The sequence below is a fragment of the Carettochelys insculpta genome, chromosome 8, assembly GCF_033958435.1.
Source record: "Carettochelys insculpta isolate YL-2023 chromosome 8, ASM3395843v1, whole genome shotgun sequence".
NCBI lineage: Eukaryota > Metazoa > Chordata > Testudines > Carettochelyidae > Carettochelys > Carettochelys insculpta.
The window spans coordinates 27,284,785-27,302,987 of NC_134144.1; the positions used below are offsets into that span (position 1 = coordinate 27,284,785).

At 57.5% G+C, this 18,203-nt stretch overlaps 1 protein-coding gene across 1 annotated transcript in view; it reads left to right on the top strand.

Moving 5' to 3' along the window:
- The first annotated feature begins 16,563 nt into the window (after nucleotides 1–16,563).
- The window catches only part of NCKAP1 (NCK associated protein 1), a 185,609-nt gene continuing 183,969 nt past the window's right edge, over nucleotides 16,564–18,203 (top strand). Inside the window, exon 1 of the mRNA XM_075000608.1 lies at nucleotides 16,564–16,857. Within this exon, the coding sequence (XP_074856709.1) occupies nucleotides 16,750–16,857 (108 nt within the window). The 5' untranslated portion in view covers nucleotides 16,564–16,749. The remainder of the gene's footprint in view (nucleotides 16,858–18,203) is intronic.

Genomic DNA, 18,203 nt, shown 5'->3' on the forward strand with positions numbered 1-18,203 from the left:
CAGCGGACCCGCGCTCCACCGGATGGCCTGAAGTGCGGTGGGAGGCGGCTCGTCTGCCATCCGGTCCCGACCACCAGGCCAGAGCTCTTGACCCAGTTGACCCGGGCGGAGGAGGCTGCCGAGTAGATAGCTTGGCAAGCCTCCAGACGCGCCAGGTCTCCCGGGTCCTGGACCACGAGGAGCACGTCGTTGGCGTACGCCGACAGGACTAGCCGCAGCCCTGCCTCTGGAAGCGCCAACCCCGTCAACCTTCGCCGAAGGAGGCAGAGGAAGGGCTCGATGGCCAGGGCGTACAGCTGTCCTGAGAGCGGGCAGCCTTGTCTTACTCCCCGTCCGAAGCTGACCGGAGCAGTCAGGGTCCAGTTGAGCTTGACCATGCACTCCGAGGCAGCGTACAGCACTCGGAGAAACCCGACGAAGCGGGGTCCGAAGCCGAAGGCCTGCAGGGTGCCCAGGAGATACCCGTCGTCCACCCTGTTGAACGCCTTCTCCTGGTCCAGGGACAGGAGGGCGAACGACAGGCCATCCCTACACCCAAGCTCTAAGAGATCCCGGACCAGGGACAAATTATGCAGGATGGTGCGGCCCGGGACGGTGTAGGTCTGGTCGAGGTGGACCACGTCCTGCAGCACGGATCCCAAGCGACGGGAGATGGCTTTGGCAATGATCTTGTAGTCCGTGCTGAGGAGCGAGATGGGACGCCAGTTCTTGAGGTCGCGGGGGTCCCCCTTCTTGGGTAGCAGGCTGAGGACTGCACGCCTGCACGAGAGGGGGAGCACCCCGCTTTGCAGGGCCTCGGCCCAGACGCCGAGCAGGTCTGGGCCGAAGACGTCCCAAAACACGCAGTAAAACTCCACGGTCAGCCCGTCCATGCCCGGGGATTTATTGGTGGGCATGAGACGGAGGGCTTCCGAGAGCTCGGCCAGAGTGAGAGGAAGCTCCAGCCAGTCCCGGTCGCCCGTGCTGACCGACGGGAGTTGGTCCCAGAGCGCCCTGCGGGCGTCGGCGTCGGTCGGATCCGGGGAGAAAAGGGCGGCGTAGAAGGCGCGAGCCCTCTCGCGCATCTCCACCGGATCCGTAAGAGGGGTGCCATCCTCTGCCAGAAGGCAGGGGATATGTTTTTGGGCGCCCCTCTTTTTCTCCAGGGCGTAGAAGAAGCGGGAGCCGCGGTCCATCTCCCGCAGGAGTTGGATTCGCGACCTCACCAAGGCCCCCTGTGCCCGATGGGCGTCGAGGGTCCTGAGCTCGTCCCGCTTCTCCTGGTACGTGCCGCAGAGGGATGGATCTCCAGGGCTGGCGGCTAGACGCCTCTCCAGCTCAAGGACCTCCCGTTCAAGCTGCCCTATCAACGCATCCCACCGCCGGCTGGCCCCCCGAGTATAGTCGCGGCAGAAGAGCCGCGCGCGCACCTTTCCCAGGTCCCACCACCGCCGTACCGAGGGAAAGGCGTGCCGCTGCTCGCGCCAGGCCAGCCAGAACTCCCGGAAGGATGCCACGAAGCCCACGTCCTCCAGCAGGCTGTTGTTAAAATGCCAGTAGGCCGACCCCCGCTTCCCCGGCGAGAGGGAAGCCTTCACGGCCACCAGATGGTGGTCCGAGAAGGGGGCCGGCCATACGCTAGAGGCGTGGGCCTGGGAGAGATGGTGCCGCGAGATGTAAATGTGGTCCAACCGGGAGTGTGCAGATTTATGGCCCACCACCCGGACGTAGGTGAAACCGGCGTCCTTGTCCAGGTGGTGGCTGCGCCAGACGTCCACCAGGGAGCTACGGTTAATGAGCTCCCTGAGGACGTCCGCAGCGGCCTGGCACTTCTCGGTCCCTGTGCGGTCCCGCTCCTCGAGGGTGCAGTTGAAATCCCTGCCGAGGACCAGGCACTCGCGAGGATCGATGGTGTCGAGGAAGGCCGCCGCCTGCCGGAAGAAGGGGGTTCTCTCCGGGCCGAGTGTCGGGGCGTAGATGTTGACAAGGTGAAGAGGCAGCCCCTCCACCCGCACCTGGAGATACAGCAGGCGGCCTGGCACGACCTCGACGCTCCCCAGCACCTCGGGCTGCAGGTCTGGGGAGAACAGGATCGCTACCCCGGCCCGCTGGGCCGAGAGGTGACTAAAGTGGACCCCGTCTCCCCACTCCAGCCGCCACTTGGCTTCGGCGGCCGGAGTAGTGTGGGTCTCCTGTAGAAAGGTGACCGAGTACCCGCCCTCTCAGAGGAAGGAGAGCACTCGGCACCTGCGGAGACCCGACCCGCAGCCCCTGACATTTAGTGTGGCAAAGATGAACTGCGCCATTTGGAGGGCTGGGGAGGATCCTCACCAGAGGGAGCACCGGCGGTTCCCGTGGGGCCATGCAGCAAGCCGTGAGCCACGCCAAAGGTGACGAGGGCGTCACGGAAGCCACGGGCCCGTTGGTAGACCGCGGTGTCCCTCTTCCCGGTCCCCTTGCCCTCCCTCAGAAGGGCCCTCGTGGACTCCAGGGCAGAATGAAAGTCTCCCCAGCGCTGGAGGGCGAGAGTAACCTTGTTCTTGGAGCTGCGAATGTCCTCCAAGAACTGGCGCATCTCACCCGCCAGCGCGTGGGGTGCCGAGGTCTCGAGGTCTTGAGAACCCGTCGGCCTCGCGTTCTTTTGGGCCCCCCGGCCAGAGAAGAGGTTGGGGTAGGGACTGGGGCCTGAGTTTGGGAGGGATGAGGGCGGCGGAGGGACAGCAGCCCCGGAAGTGCTGGGAGAGGGCAGTGCAAGAGGGGCCTCCCGAGGGGTTACGACCTCGGGGGCAGGTATGAGTGGGCAGGGGTAAAAAGGAGGGGGAGGGATGGGGTCAGGGGAGGTAGAGATCAGTGGGGGAAGAGAGGGGTCATGGGGGGGAGGGAAAGGAGGGAGTGGGGGGGAGGAGGAAGGGGAGGGTTTAGAGTGGGGGGGATTGCGGGTTCTGGAGCGGGGCATTGGCCGGGAAGGGGTATGGCGGGGGTGGCAAGCAGTGAGGCCAAGGTGGGAGCAAGGGCGGAAATACGGGCCAAGGGGGTCTCCAGGAGGGGGGCTTCCTCAGGCAATGGCAGGGGAGAGGTTGAGGTGCTGGCACTCTCAGCAGGAGGCGCCGGCAGGTCGGGGGAGAGGGTATCGGGGTTTTCAGTTGTGGGGACGAAGGGGGGGTGCAAGGGGAGCCCTAATTCCCCTGGGGCGTCTGGGGGCTGGCCGACCTCCGCTGGGGGGTCGTCCCTAGTTGAGGGAGGGGTTGCCCCTTGGGACAGCTCAGGGCAGAAGGAGGTGGCAATTGAGGGATCGCTGGTGGGAGGGGTGGGGGAAAGTGGGAGGGGTGGGGGAGAGTCCATAGGCGGCCCACAGGCCTCTAATAGCAGGCCTTCCATGTCCAGGGCCACCGGGGTGAGGCCCAGGGCCTCGACCTCCTGCGAGAGGAGGGCGAGGCCAGGAGCCACCTCCTCCGGGCGCTCCATTACAGCCGCCTGGGTAGCGGCCGGAGGGGTGTCGGAGGAGGGTGTGGGCACAGGGAGGGCCGTCTCAGCCTCTTTTGGCTCTGGCTCCGGGGCCGAGGGGGTGTTAATCTCCTCGGCCGCCACAGCGGCAACCTCCGTCGCCCCCGGCAGATGGTTGGTAGCCGGGGGTTCGGCGGGTGGAGCGGGACTGGCGGATCTCTTGGGTGCCTTGCGCGGCTCCTCCACCCTGTCCTCCGGCGGGGTGGGGTGCCGGACGTGCGCACCCCCTTTTTTCCTTTTCCCCCTCACCAATACCCAGCCCTCCGAGGAGGCGGGCTGGGCAGTAGAGGAGGAGGGGCCAGGGGATAGGGCCGACAAGGAGGGAGGGAGGGAGGAGGGGGGTGGGGTGGTGAGGGAGAGGGGCGACCCGCCCTGGGGTGGGCCCTCTTTTGGTCCTGCCGCCAGCCCTGCCTCCCTCTGCTCCACGGGCCCGGCTTTTGTGCCCGCTCGGGCGCCGGCGCCCGCTTCTTCTCGCCCGGCACTATGCTGCCGGGCACCCTCCGACGCCTGAGAGGCGATGGATCCATCCGGGCCTAAAAGAGGAGGGGCGGTCCCAGGGCCTGTTGCGGTCGGGGCGCCGCCGGTCTCGTGGCTGACGCTCCCCGGGTCAGAGGAGGTCCCGGGCTCCTCTTCTTCGTGCCGGGCCAGGGGGCAATCCCTCCAGACATGCCCTGCCGCCCGGCACCCAAAGCACCGGGCCTCCCCCAGGGTGTAGAAGACCCGGTACTGGGCCCGTTGATAGGGCACCAGTTTAGTCCTCTCCTGGGCCACCCTGCCCTGTGCTGCCGCCGGCGGCAGTTGGACTCGGGTCTGCCGGCGGAATGAGAGCACGTGCCGGAGGGCGGGGTCTTTGCAGCCTAGGGGGAGGGGACTCAGGACCGTCAAAGGCCGGCCCAGGGCGGTGAGGAAAGGCAGAAGGGCGGCGTTGGGAAGGAAGGGCGGGACGGACGAGAACACCACCTGCACGCCCAGGTCTTCCAGCGGCTCCAGGGGCACGTGCACGCCCCCAACCGCCAGGCCCCTCTCCACCGCCTCCTGGGCGGCGGCCTCCGAAGCCAGGAAGAAGACGATCTTCCCGAACATCCGGGAGGCCGCCACCACGGCCGCGGACCCCACCACCCGTGCCAACGCCCGCACGTAGGTTTCCACGTGGGGCGAGGCAGCCACCAGGAGGCAGCGGACCCCGTGCCTCCTGGTGAGCGCGGGGAAGGGGCCACGACCGTCGGGGATGGTAGTCCTGGCGGAGGCGGAAGGAGCAGGGTGCAGGGCGGCGGCCGCCGCCTGGGCATACGACCTGGGGGCCGAGATGTCGGGGCCCCCAGGGGTGGTGGAGGGAGCAGGGGGAGGGGGAGAAGGGGAGGCTGCAGCGAGTGCTTGGGCAGCCGGGGGGAGAGTCCCCGCCATGGGGGGTTTAGCCTTCCGGGCGGGGCTCTTGCCCTTCCTTTTCCCCTGGCCCTTCCTGCCCTTTTGGGGGGGTGGGTTCGGGGCCAGGTTGCTGGAGGACGCCGCGGCGGAGGTGGTGGGAGCCCCGGAGCCTGCGCCCGCGCCCTCAGCCGACATGGCGGCAGAGTCTTGGGCGGCCCTGGATGAGTGGGCCGCCGTTTCGGGGGTGGGAGGGGTGACAGTGGAAGACGAGGGGAGGAGGGGGTCACTGGATGACCCTCCGGCGGGTGTGGGGGTCATGGTGGTGGGTTTGTAAGATGGGGGAAGTTTGTAGGGCGTGGGGGCCTTTAAGAGAGAGCGGGTGAGGGGAGGAGAGTGGAGTGGAAAGAAGGGTGGAGGCGTGGCTGCCCCTCCCCCACCGGCCGGGCTGAGGACCCAGTCAGATGGGGGAAGGGCAGAGCAAGGGCAGTGAGGTCAGGGGAAGGTGAAACCCAAGATGGCCGTTACTCCCAGCACAAGATGGTAAAATGGCTCCTTTTCTGCACTGGGATGTGAGGGATTAAAGTTTATGCGTGTGTGGTGGTGGGGGGTGGGGCTCAGGCGCTTGGGTGAAGTGAAAAATAAAGGAGTGGGAGGGGGGCGTGGGCACAATCAACCTGGGGGTGCCCACATGCGCCTGAGGGGGGGGCGCCCACGGCAGCTGCTGCAGAGCTTTCAAGAAACCAGGCGGAGAAGGAAGGGGCAGCTGGTTAGAAGGGGGCCTAGGTGGAGGAGGGGCCCCCAGCGGCAGCTGGGTGTGGGTGGGGGGGCAGTAAGGGGGAGGGTGGATGCAGGGGTGGGGCAGGGGCACACCCTAACACCCCACCCCTGGCTATGCCCAAACTCACCCCTCCCAGGCCACTCCACAGGAAGAGGCCTGTGGAGGGGGCCCAACCGCCGCTTTCAGAAGCCCTTTACCTTTCCTGGGGGGTGAGGATGCAGCAGCTGCTGGATGAGGAGGTGGGCTGCTCAAGTGGGGGGCAGCAGCAGTTCCCCTGTCTTTGGTAGTGTGGGGAATGGGGAGCAGGAGAACGCAGTGCTGCTGAAGGCTGGGAGGAATGTGTCTCCCAGAGATCATTTGCATGAGAATGCAAAGATGTGCATGTGTGATACCTTTCAGGCAAAGGCTAGTGGGTAGTAAGTAAGCCATGAGATTTTGTCTATTGTAAACACATTGTAAAATCACAATTTACGCTGACACTCAGTGTGGGAGTTGCGGGATCTCACCAATTTTCTGGGTTGTTGTCGGGTACAGGACAGTCGCCATAGCTGCATAAGACATTGATAGCACAGGGCTCCCTGGTTTAAAGCATTGTAAGGTAGGAAGGGGCATTAGTTGAGTGTGTTGGTTTTGTCTATGCCTTGGTTATATAGCTATAAGCCTGGTTTGACAAGCCCTTCCCACTTGTTGACAGATAGAGCTGAATGCTAGGGTTTTCATGAAACTCCAGGCTGGTGATATTAAGAGCTAAAATCACAGAGTAGCAGCTGAAGCTGTACAGAGCTAAAACCACAGGGTTCTCCCTCAGGGTGACTTCCCTGGTGGGTGGCTGGTAGGAGGTGTGGGGGGGGCAATGGTAACCAGTGGGTGGCTGGTAGGAGGAGGGGTGGATAGTGTGACTGGTAGGTGGTTGGTAAGGGAGCAGTAGACAGATGGATGGACAGCGTGACTGGTAGGAGGAGTAGCCAGAAGGTAGCAGTCAGTGGGATGCTGCAGAGAAGTGGACAGCTAGTGCTGCCCTGGTGATGTATCTGTGGGCTCTGGGTCCGGGACTGCACCATGAGAGGTACAACCTGTGACTGTGGGGAGGGGGGTAAAGGCCAAGAGCCCCAGCAAGAGACTTAGTTCTATAGCTTATGGGGATGGTATCTTGTTAAAGGGGTACTGCGTCAGTCACAGTAAACTTGGGGTAGGTTATTGTCATTAAATAAGTTGTTTCTATCTTAGACTCTGTGCTTGTGAGGGGTGGGGAGAACTGCCTTACAGGCATCCAGCAAGTGGGGTGAGATTGTCCCAGGCCACTGCGTGGGAGCTTGAGCCAGTTGGTTGTATCCTTGACAGGAAACCCCTAGGAGCTGAACCCAGCCCTTCTGGCAGGCACCTGGCATTAATAGAAGGGTTACACACAAATCCATGGGTTTGGATTTAATGCATCCAAGGGCACTGAGTGAATTGGCAGATGTCACTGCAGAGCCTTTGGCTATTACCTTTGAAAACTCATGGCAATCAGGAGAGGTCCCAGATAACTGGAAAAAGCCAAATATAGTGCCTATCTTCAAAAAAGAAAAAAAAGAGAATCCATGGAACTATAGACAGGTCAGCTTTACCTCAGTCCCTGAAAAAATCATGGAGGGAATCCTGAAGTTATCCATTTTGAAGCACTTGGAAGAGGGGAAAATGATCAAGAGTAGTCAAGATGGTTTCACCAGGGCAAGTCATGCCTGATCAATCCAACTGGCTTCTGTGATGGGGTAAGTAGCTCTGTGAACATGGGGAAGTTGGTGGATGTTGTGTAGTTTGACTTAGTTTCCCACAATATTCTTGCCCATAAGTTTGGGAAGTATAGATTGGATAAATGGACTGTAAGGTGGACAGAAAGCTGGCTAGAGGGTCAGGCTCAGGGGGTAGGGATGAATGGCTCAATATCTGGATGGTGGTTGGTTTCAAGTGGTGTGACCCAAGGCTTGGTTCTGGGGCCGGTGTTGTTCAGTATCTTTATTAATGACCTGGACAAGGGACTGGAATGCACCATCAACAAGTTTGCAGATGACACTAAGCTAGGGGGAGAAGTAGATATGTTGGAGGGTAGAAATAGGATCCAGAGTGACCTGGATAAATTGGAGGATTGGGCCAAAAGAATTCTGATGTGGTTCAACAAGGAGAAGTGTAGAGTCCTGCACCTGGAATGGAAGAATCCCAAGCATTGTTATAGGTTGGGGACTGATTTGCTAAGCAGCAGTACAGCGGAAAGGGACCTAGGGATTATGGTGGATGAAAGCCTGGATGTGAGTCAACAGTGTGTCCTTGTAGCCAAGAAGGCCAATGCCATATTGAAGTGCATTAGGAGGAGCATTTCGAGCACATCTAGAGAAGTGGTTGTTCCCCTCTATTCGGCACTGGTGAGGCCACATCTGGAATATTGCGTCCAGCTTTGGGCCCCCCAATATAGAAAGGATGTGGATTTGCTGCAGCAGGTTCAGCAGAGGGCAATGAAAATGATTAAGGGGCTCGAGCACATGACCTATGAGGCGAGGCTGAGGGATCTGGGCTTATTTAGTTTGCAGAAGAGAAGGTTGAGAGTTGATTTAATAGCAGCCTTCAACTTCCTGAAGGGGTGCTCTAAAAGGGATGGCCAGAAACTGTTCTCAGTGGTGACAGATGGCAGAACAAGGGGTGATGGTCTGAAGTTACAGAAGGAGAGGAGTAGGTTGGATATTAGGAAAAACTACTTCACCAGGAGGGTGGCGTAACACTGGAATGCGTTGCCTAGGAAGATGGTAGAATCTCCGTCTCTAGAGTTTTTTAAGTCCAAGCGTGACATAGTCATGGCTGGGATGATTTAGTTGGGGTTGATCCTGCTTGGGGCAGGGGGCTGGATTCAATGACCTCTTGAGGTCCCTTCCAGCTATGTTATTCTATGATTCTCTGAGGACGGTTTGGAAGAACAAATCTCTCAACTGTGGTCCAAGAACTCACAGCTGCTGGCTGGCATGAATGCACCATAGACAGTGGAGCGGCAGTTTTGGACTCATTAGACCAGCATACACTGATGGGACCACATTGTTTTGGAGTCCCAGGATGACTGTCAGTGAGTGCAGAACATTTGCATTCGCACATTCACTTTTATGGAACTTTGTGATATGCTAGTGCCTACCCTGAAGTGCAGCAAAACAAGAATGAGGCCAGCTTTGACAATTTACAGGTGAGTGGCAATCTCACCGTGGCTTGACAGTTGCTGGTCAGTGGCAAATCAGTGTGAGGTGGGCAGATCTACAGTGGGATCTGTGGTGATGGAGGTGGCCCCATGCAATCTGTTGGCATCTCCTCAGGAAGACTGTGACCCTGGGAGATGTACAGGCCATAGTGGATGACTTTGCTGCCCAGGGGTTTCCTAACTGCAAGGGGGCAATAGATGGCATGCACTTCCCTATCATGGCCCTGGCCCACCTGGCCTCAGAGTATATAAACTGAAAGGGGTACTTCTCCATGGTGATCCAGGGGTTGGCAGATCACAAAGGTCATTTTACTGACATCAATGTGGCTGGTCACAATGCGCACATATTCCAAAATTTGGGACTGTACTGAAAGCTCCTGGATGGGAGTTTTTTCCCTGACTGCAAAATCAAGATTGGCGATGTGGAGATGCCTATTGTAATATTGGGTGACCCTGCTTACCCTCTGCTCCCCTGGCTTATGAAATCCTACACAAGAGCTCTGGATCTCAGCAAGGAAAACCTTAATCACATATTCAGCAGGTGCAGAATGGTGGTGGAATGTGTCCTTGGCCATTTAAAAGCGAGGTACAGACGTTTATTGACATGTTTGGACCTTTCTGAAGGTTCCCACTTTACTTTTGAAGGACACTCATGGGTTAATAAGGATGTGATTCTAAGTGTGTATTTCACAATACATCACTTGCCATCACTTATCTAGCACATTGCTTTGTGGACATGGTAAGCTATAAACATTTGTCCACTTTTCAGGGAAAGGGAGGTCTGCAAAGCAGGGGAGCCACCAGGTGCCTTGGCTGGGTGTCCTGTGGTAGTGAAAAATGGATGGCTGCGTGCAGGGATTCAATGTACAATAAAAGTAATGTAAACAAAAAAAATCCAAAGAAAGGCGGCATGTAAATGGACATGGGAGGGGAAAAACATAGCAGAGGTGTCCCCCATGGTGGCGGGGACCCATCATGGAGGGGACTTGTTCCAGGTCTATGGTGAAGGGCTGTCTGGCACAACTTCCTCTCTCCCCTGCTCATTGCCTCCTTCCTCCTTTCTGTTGCCCTCTCTCTCTGGGCCACGCTTGTGGAGGCTATTCTCAGATCTTAACTGAACCCAACTTCCCAGCATTATCCTTAATTAAATACTGCTTGGAGCACCCCCACACAGGGGCAATAACTCAAATGAGAGTTTACTTACCAGTATAATAATGAATTTTCTGAGGTATTTTGTTCTTGTGGATTAGGAGTGAAGAACCTGTGGCCTGTGGGCCAGATATGGCCCCTGTTTAACTTGATTCAGCTTGCAGCAAGTCTCCATTCCTAAGCTGCCCATGCCAGGGTGGAGCACGAATGACAGCTGGATGCACTAGGGCAAGCCCTGTAGCCTTAGTTGAATGTAGTGAGGTTTTCTTTGTTGTTTTTTTTTTTTTTTCATTTTAATTGTATGTGGTCCCAGCTGTGGGTCCCTGACTCCTGAATGAAAAAAATCATTTCTCACCCCTGTTATGGATACTCCACTATCTGTTCTCCTCTCCCTCTGCTTTTGACACCTTGTCTCTAGACTTTGAGACTGAGAAAGAATTGGAAAAACAGTACATCCACCACTCCCCGTATACTAGTAGTGGTGAACCTATGGCTTACGGGCTGTCTTGTCTGGATCTGGCTGGTGAAGCTCTGTGGGTGGGGTTGGGGATCCCCAAGACTCCTGAGCTGCGTCTACACGTGCACGCTACTTCGAAGTAGCGGCAGTAACTTCGAAATAGCGCCCGTCACGTCTACACGTGTTGGGCGCTATTTCGAAGTTGAAATCGACGTTAGGCGGCGAGACGTCGAAGTCGCTAACCCCATGAGGGGATGGGAATAGCGCCCTACTTCGACGTTCAACATCGAAGTAGGGACGTGTAGACGATCCGCGTCCCGCAACATCGAAATAGCGGGGTCCTCCATGGCGGCCATCAGCTGGGGGGTTGAGAGATACTCTCTCTCCAGCCCTTGCGGGGCTCTGTGGTCACCGTGGGCAGCAGCCCTTAGCCCAGGGCTTCTGGCTGCTGCTGCTGCAGCTGGGGGTCCATGCTGCATATACAGGGTCTGCAACTAGTTGTTGGCTCTGTGTATCTTGCACTGTTTAATGAAAGTGTGTCTGGGAGGGGCCCTTTAAGGGAGCGACTTGCTGTTGAGTCCGCCCCGTGACCCTGTCTGCAGCTGTGCCTGGCTCCCTTATTTCGATGTGTGCTACTTTGGCGTGTAGACGTTCCCTCGCTGTGCCTATTTCGATGTTGGGCTGAGCAACGTCGAAGTTGAACATCGACGTTGCCAGCCCTGGAGGACGTGTAGACGTTATTCATCGAAATAGCCTATTTCGATGTCGCAACATCGAAATAAGCTATTTCGAAGTTGGGTGCACGTGTAGACGTAGCCCTGGTGTCCTGGATCAAAGTAAGCTGGGGCTGAATCCAGCTCACAGGCTCTGTCTGACGGTGGTAGGGGGAGGAAGTGGCTCTGTGCACTGCTATTTCCCCCTGCCCCACACGTGCACACCCAGCTGCGGGGTGGAAGCACTGGCCTGGAGGCTTTTTCTCTGCTGCTCCCATTGGCTGGAATCATGGCCAATGAGAGCAGTGGGGGCACACAGCCACGTCTGGCTCCAGAGAACTGCACCAGATAAATTCCCCCATCACCTTCATGCACCCCCTCGCTTGCCCAGAACCTACTCCCAGCCTGTTCTTGGATCCCCATTCACAGCCCACCCCTGCACCTAGCTCCTCTCAGAGCCTGAACCCCTACCCCAACCATTCCTGCATCTTAACTGCACCCACACCCTGCATCACCACCCCACTCCTGCACCCTCCTTCCCACACAGACCCCATGCCCACACCCCACTCCTGCTCCCTCTCTCCCACTCAGCCCCTCCACCCCAGCCTGCTCCTGCATCCTGACTCCTGTCCAGACTCTCCATGCCCCATCCCACTCCCGCACCGTGCCTCCCAACCTGACCCTGTATCTCCAGCCCCATCTCATTCCTGCAACTTATCACTTGCCTAGATCTCACACCCCATCCCTGGCACAGTCTCCAGCAATCCCCTCCCACATACTGAACACTTCATTTTTGGCTGAACACCAGAGCCTGGGGGGCAACAAAATCTAGCTCCGGATACCCAGAAGAGTTAAGCCCTGAGCCCTCCTCCACCCCACTGCCATGGGGCTACACTGTGAGGGGAGCGAGAAGAGTGTCTTCTTATCTGCTTCTCATTTGGGGGCCATGTCAGTGAGATTTTTTAAAGTTACTTCTCCCTTGTGTGTGGTCTCCAACAGATTTTTTTATGTGTCAGTGGTTCCTGACTGTAGTGAGCCACCGTGGCCTCCCACTGACTCAGAGGCAGAGGAGGCTGTGCAGAAGCCCTGGTGGGCGGGCCCGGAGCCAGAACACCAGTGGCCCGCCCCTCCAAGGGTGGGGCCTAGAGCCAGAAGGGCCAGGGGCGGGGCTCAGGACCAATTAAAGCTTGGGCCTCCAGGCAGGGAGGGAGGGCCTGCGCGAGCTCCCCGGTGCCAGGGGCAGAGGGCCCGCCGCCGCCTGGCCAGGCCAGAGGAGCAAGCCCCCAGCAGCCCAGAGCAACCACGGATCCAGATGCCCCAGGGGGACTACCCGGACTTCCCAGACCTGCCAGGACCCTCGCGCCAGTGGAGACCCCCCGCCTTGGAGGAAACCCCGGGCCTTGCCAGCCCGACAGGGCTAGCGACCCCGAGGCCCCAGGAGCGGCCTGCCCCAGAGCTCTGGCGGGCCCCTGCAGCCCCCAGGCCCAGAATTGCCTCGGGCCCACCGTGCTACCGCTGCCGGACTACCCCAATGATGTGGACATGACCGACTGGCTGGAACCCTCAAAGGTAGATGATTTGGAGGAAGCCAACCACGCGGGACCCCCTGACCAGATGGATTGGGACCTTCCCCCAACGGAGGTGGAGGTAGGAAATGGCCCGGGGAACGCTGCACCAGAACCCATGGCGATGTGTTGCGGCCTGGATCCCCAATGCCGTGGTCGTGTGTAAGCGACCCAATGGGCCCCGGGCCGGGTCGCAGTGGAGTGGGAGGGCCTGCAACCCCCTACCCCCCTCCTTCACAGGGTAAGCCCTTGCTGGGCTTGTGCTCCAAACCCTTGTGCTGCTGCCCAGCCCCAAACTGAGGGCTGGGCCGGGCTTGTACCCTAAAACTGTGAACTGCTGCCCTGCCCCAAACTGAGGGCTGGGCCGGGCCTGTACTATAAACTGTGAACTGGTGCCTGCCCTGAAGGAAGGGCTGGGCCTGTCTTGTAACCCTTTTGTTGTTCTACCACCCTGAGCCAAGGGCTGGGCCTCCCAGGACCGCCGGTGTGGCTGCGGTCCCATCCGGAGCTACAGGCACTGCCCTAGCTCCGGACTCCTACACTGACACAAAAAAGCTTCCCTACTCCTGCGATGTACTCTTGTACTGGAGCATGTATGGCACAGTTTTGCAGACACAACTGATCAAAATCTCTGATTAAGAGTGCAAGCAGTGTGTGCAATCCCTCCCCTCAACCACATGGCTGCAGGGCTGTGTGGACCCTGCTCCCTGACACTGGCATGCCCAGTGCAGGCTTTCCCTGCATCAAGTGGCTTTTCCCCTACCATTTCTGAGGTGCTGCTGAGAAAGTTTTTTTACATGGTTTACAGTTCACAGGTAAGACCCCCCTCCCTCAACCTACCATGTCTTCAGCAGACTCGAAACCCTCCCCCTGCCACATGGCTGCTAGGCTGTGCAGACCCTGCCCTGCATCATCCTTAAGCCAACAAGATCTTACATGTCCAAAATGAAATGGTGTGGATAACTAATAGCTTCTGTTCTGCAGAGATTGATTCATTGTCCACCTTAAAGAAGCCAAAAGTGGCCTTGGAAAACAGAAGTTGAAAAGATTGTCAAACAGAGACCTATCCATTCTATGGGTAAGCACTTAAATTTAAAAACTGTATCTAAATTTTGACCTTTGCTGTCTTCAATAGGCAGTGTGAGTGTGCAAGGTCACTGTGATGAGGTGAAAGGAAAGATCCAAGCAGGACCTCATTCTGCAGCAACTTGATAAGGCAGACAGGGAGAGAGCCAAAGCTGCCACTGACAGAAGGTGGACCCAGCAGTGGCAGCAAACTGTGCTCCAGTGCAGGAACAAAGACTCAGAACAGCTCCTGATGGCAGACAGGGAGCAAACTGAGATCCTGCATTCCAGGCTGGAACTATAGAGGGACACCCACCACAGGACCCATTATGCATTCTCCACACCCTATTGCCTGGCCTCCCCACAATATGACTCAACCCCCACTTATTGAGGTCCCTGAATGTGGGAGGGGAGGGCAAGGACAACCTCTTTCTTCACACCTGGACCTCTCCGTTCTGCAACAGGCTCACATTCCACCACACAACGCCAAGATTCCCATCTTTTTCTTTCCTACTCCTTAACCCCCACCCCTATAAAAAAGATGCCTTCATAAAGGTCAAGCACACATCACTGTGCAGGGTGAAGGTGGTAGTTAAATACAGCAGATTCATGTGGCTGTCTGCTCATACAAAAAACTATCTTTCAAAGCCTCCTTGATTGTCATTGCTTCTGCAGGTGCATTGGTGTCTAGCTGTGTATAAGCACTACCCCAGGCATCTGCCTCTGCAACTCATGATGACATGAAACTTTTCTCCTTTGATTTGTAAATTTTATGAAGAATACAGCATGCTACCACCACGGTGGGAATGTTGGTTGGGTAAAGGTCCAAACGGGTCAGAAGGCACCTGAATCTGCCTTTTAAATGGTCAAATGCACATTCCACTGCCATTCTGCACGGGCTCAGCCTGTAGTTGAAGTGCTCCTGACTGTGGTCCAGGGTGACTATGTATGCCTTCATAAGCCAAGGAAGCAGATGCAAGGCAGGGTCACCCAGGATCACTATGGGCATTTCCATATCACCATCTTGATTTTCTGGTCTGGGAAGAATGTTCCATTTCTCTACCAATCAGAATTTCTAATGACGTGCACATTGTGTACCTTCCCTGATCATCTGACATAGATGTCAGTGGAATGACCTTTGTGATCCACCAACACCTGCAACCCCATGCAGAAGTACCCCTTGGAGTTTATGTACTCTGAGGCCAGCTGGTCCGGGGCCAGGATGGGGATGTGCATTCCATCTATCACCCCACTGCAGTTAGGAAACCCTATTGCAGCAAAGCTGTCCACTATGTGCTGCACATTTCCCGGAGTCATGGTCTTCTGCATCAGACGGTCCCAGATTACATTGGCTACCTGCACAACATGACCTCCAGTATAGACTGACCCATCCCAAATTGACTACCCACTGACTAGTAGCTGCGGAAATTCTGCAGCCTCTGCCAGTTGTTCCAGACCTCCAAAATAATGTGGTCCCACCAGTGTGTGCTGGTTTCACATCTCCAGAACCTGTGCTACCCTGCAAGCAATGCGTCCAGCAGCTCTGAATTTGTTTTCAGTTCTTCAATATTGTCATCCAAATCATCCACATCCATCTCATCCTCCCACTGGCTTTGTCTAATAAAATATTGCACTACTCTTCGGGAAGTGGCCATAGCACATTTTGCAAGGACTCTGAGATGTTAAGGATCCATGCTCGTGCCATGCAGCGACATGAGCCATGGGCAGGCTTTAGGGAAACGTCCTGAAAGATGGCATGAAATTCCTTGAACTGGCCCTTTGTTTTCTAACTGCAGGGGGAGTAAGGGCATTGCGCTCTGATATGATGACTTCAGACACCCACAGGCATGTGCGGTGCATTCCCCCAAAGCCACTAGCACAAAATGCCAGAATGCAACAAGCACTGTGGGATAGGTACACACAATACACTGCTGATGCAGTTGAACGTAGGTAAGGCAATGGAGACGCACACTGTTGATTTTCCAGATATTTGTGGACACTCATCTTCGACTTTATAAAACCTAGTGCTAAAACACCCATGTCAACAAATTCAACACTATTTCGTAGCGTAGACATAGGCCGAGCACTTGGGAGCGCAGGAGGGACTGAAATGCCGCCCTGCTGATAGAAGAGTGCCCACAGCCACTCTCTGCAGGCAGCATGTTTCTCCTAGGGATGCACAACTACACATGCCCAGGCACTCATAACAAAATTTATTCCACACATGGATGGAAAATAAGAGGGAACATTGCCTGAGAGATCCTTGTATTAAAGGGCCAACGCACACAAAAGGCCACATCTCATAAGGGCAGATCGGGTTTCATAATCCAGGAGGTGTTTCTCATGCACTTGAATGTGGTAGTGGCCTATGGCTCAGGGCTGGTAGCAGCAGTTGGCATGGCGGCTCTAGACCCGGGGGACGTGAAACTCTCAGCTTTTGTTCTTAAACAAGAGGCAGTTGCTAGGCCTAGGCAATGCGGCCCACGACAGCCGCCCCCCACGAGCTCGCCGTTGCGTGCCACTCGCCTGGGGAGAGGGGAGATGATTCACACACTGTGGCTGTTGTGGAGCGGCGCCGCGGAGGGCCCGCGGGCAGAGCACGCGAGGCGCTCCAACAGGTGCCCCCGAGGGAGGCAGGGGAACCGCGCCCGGCCGCTGCCCGGCTGGCACTCGGCGGCGGCACACCGCGGGCGCAGGACTGCGGCCACCCGAGCGTAGCCAACCCCGCCCCGCTCAGGCGGCCGCTCTCCCTGTGCCGGCCGCAGGGGGCGGCAGCGAGCGGCGCGTCATGTGATGCGGAGGCAGCGTTGGGCCCGGCTGGCTTGTGGGCAGTGGGGAGAGCCGCCGCCACGCCTAGCTGAGCCTGCGAGCGAGGCCGGTGCGGGGCCGCGGCGATGGCGGCGCTGTGAGCTGGGCCGGGCCGGCCAGAAGGCGGCGGCGGCGGCGGCGGCGGCGGGAGGATGTCGCGCTCGGTGCTGCAGCCCGGCCAGCAGAAGCTGGCGGAGAAACTGACCATCCTGAACGACCGCGGCGTGGGCATGCTCACCCGGCTCTACAACATCAAGAAGGTGCGGGGCCCCGCGGCGGGGGCGGGATGCGCGGGAGCCGGCCGGGGCTCTCGGCCGCCGCGCTCGCTGGGGGCCCTGGCGCCCTCGCCGCCTCCCGCCTGTGTCTGCGTCTCAGGGGCACCCTGGCGGCTCCACCGCGGCCTAGCAGCGGGGCCGGGGCGCAGCCGCTCCTCGCAGACCGTCGGGCCCCGCACAGGCTTGGCCGCGGCGGCGGCGCTGGGCGGCGGCTGCGGGCTCGGGCTTCCTACAGGGAAAGCGGAGCCGCGCCGGGAAACTTGAAGTCTGGCGGCGGCCTGGGTGGGGGCGAGACCGCTGTGGGGCGGAGACCTCTCGGCTCCCAGGGCCGCGCCTGCTCGGAGGCCGATGGGACTGTCCTGTGGGTCTCCGAGCGGGGGCCTTCTCCCGCGCGAGGCTCCATAATCCCCGGGGAAGCGGGCGCTGAGCCGCCGGCCCCAAGGCACGACCTGACTGTTCTTTGTGGGCGCGGCGTGAAGCGGGAATGTCCCTGCCGGGGGTTGGCTCCTGAGTCAGGGCACAAGTTGGCAGCCCAGCTCCTTGCTACCTCCAGGAAAAGGTCTCCCAAGTAGCAGGCTCTAATCCTAGTGAGTTTGAGGCAGGGGATTGTTTAGAAAGGTGGCTCCTGGTTCCAGTTGTAACAGATGGTTTTGGGTCCTCATTGCGGGTAACAATAGTAGCACCATGTTGGCTTTACCTTTGTAACACAAATAAAGGAAAGGGAAATGGTTCAGAGGAGCAGGAAGTGAACATACATGATGATTATTCATCTCGGGGAAAAAAATCACCGCTCCCTCTTCGGCTAAACTTGAAAATCCTTCCCAGTCTGGTTTCATTTTGAGTTCAGGTTTCTTGTGTTCCTAGACTGGGTAGTGATCATTTGTAAGTCAGCTGTTGGGTGAATTGAGTTCTTAGTGAGTTTATTCTGAATATTTTTCTTCAGTAGTTTCAGAATAAAGAGAGGTAGAACTTCCTGGTGTCTAATGGATACAGTTGAAATTCTAGAAGGCCTAGTTCGAAGGCACTTCCTTTTAGATCTTTGTAGTCTCAGCTGTTTTCAGGATTGGGGGCTTAAGTTCCACAAGGCATTCTATGTGTTTGTACTTCCGTGCCCTCAGATTTTGCCCTGGCTGTTTTAAATGTTTCTGAGTTGATGCATGAAAAAGAACCACACTGATCACACTGAAGGATTCAACAGATATTGCGTGCCTGACTGGAGCCATTGCTGGGTCAACTATGAGCTGCAACACACTTCTTGTCAATAGCTTTCAAATTGTAGGTAGCATTTTTTACTTTAGAAGTTATGATGGGTCTCTAATAGATTTGTAACC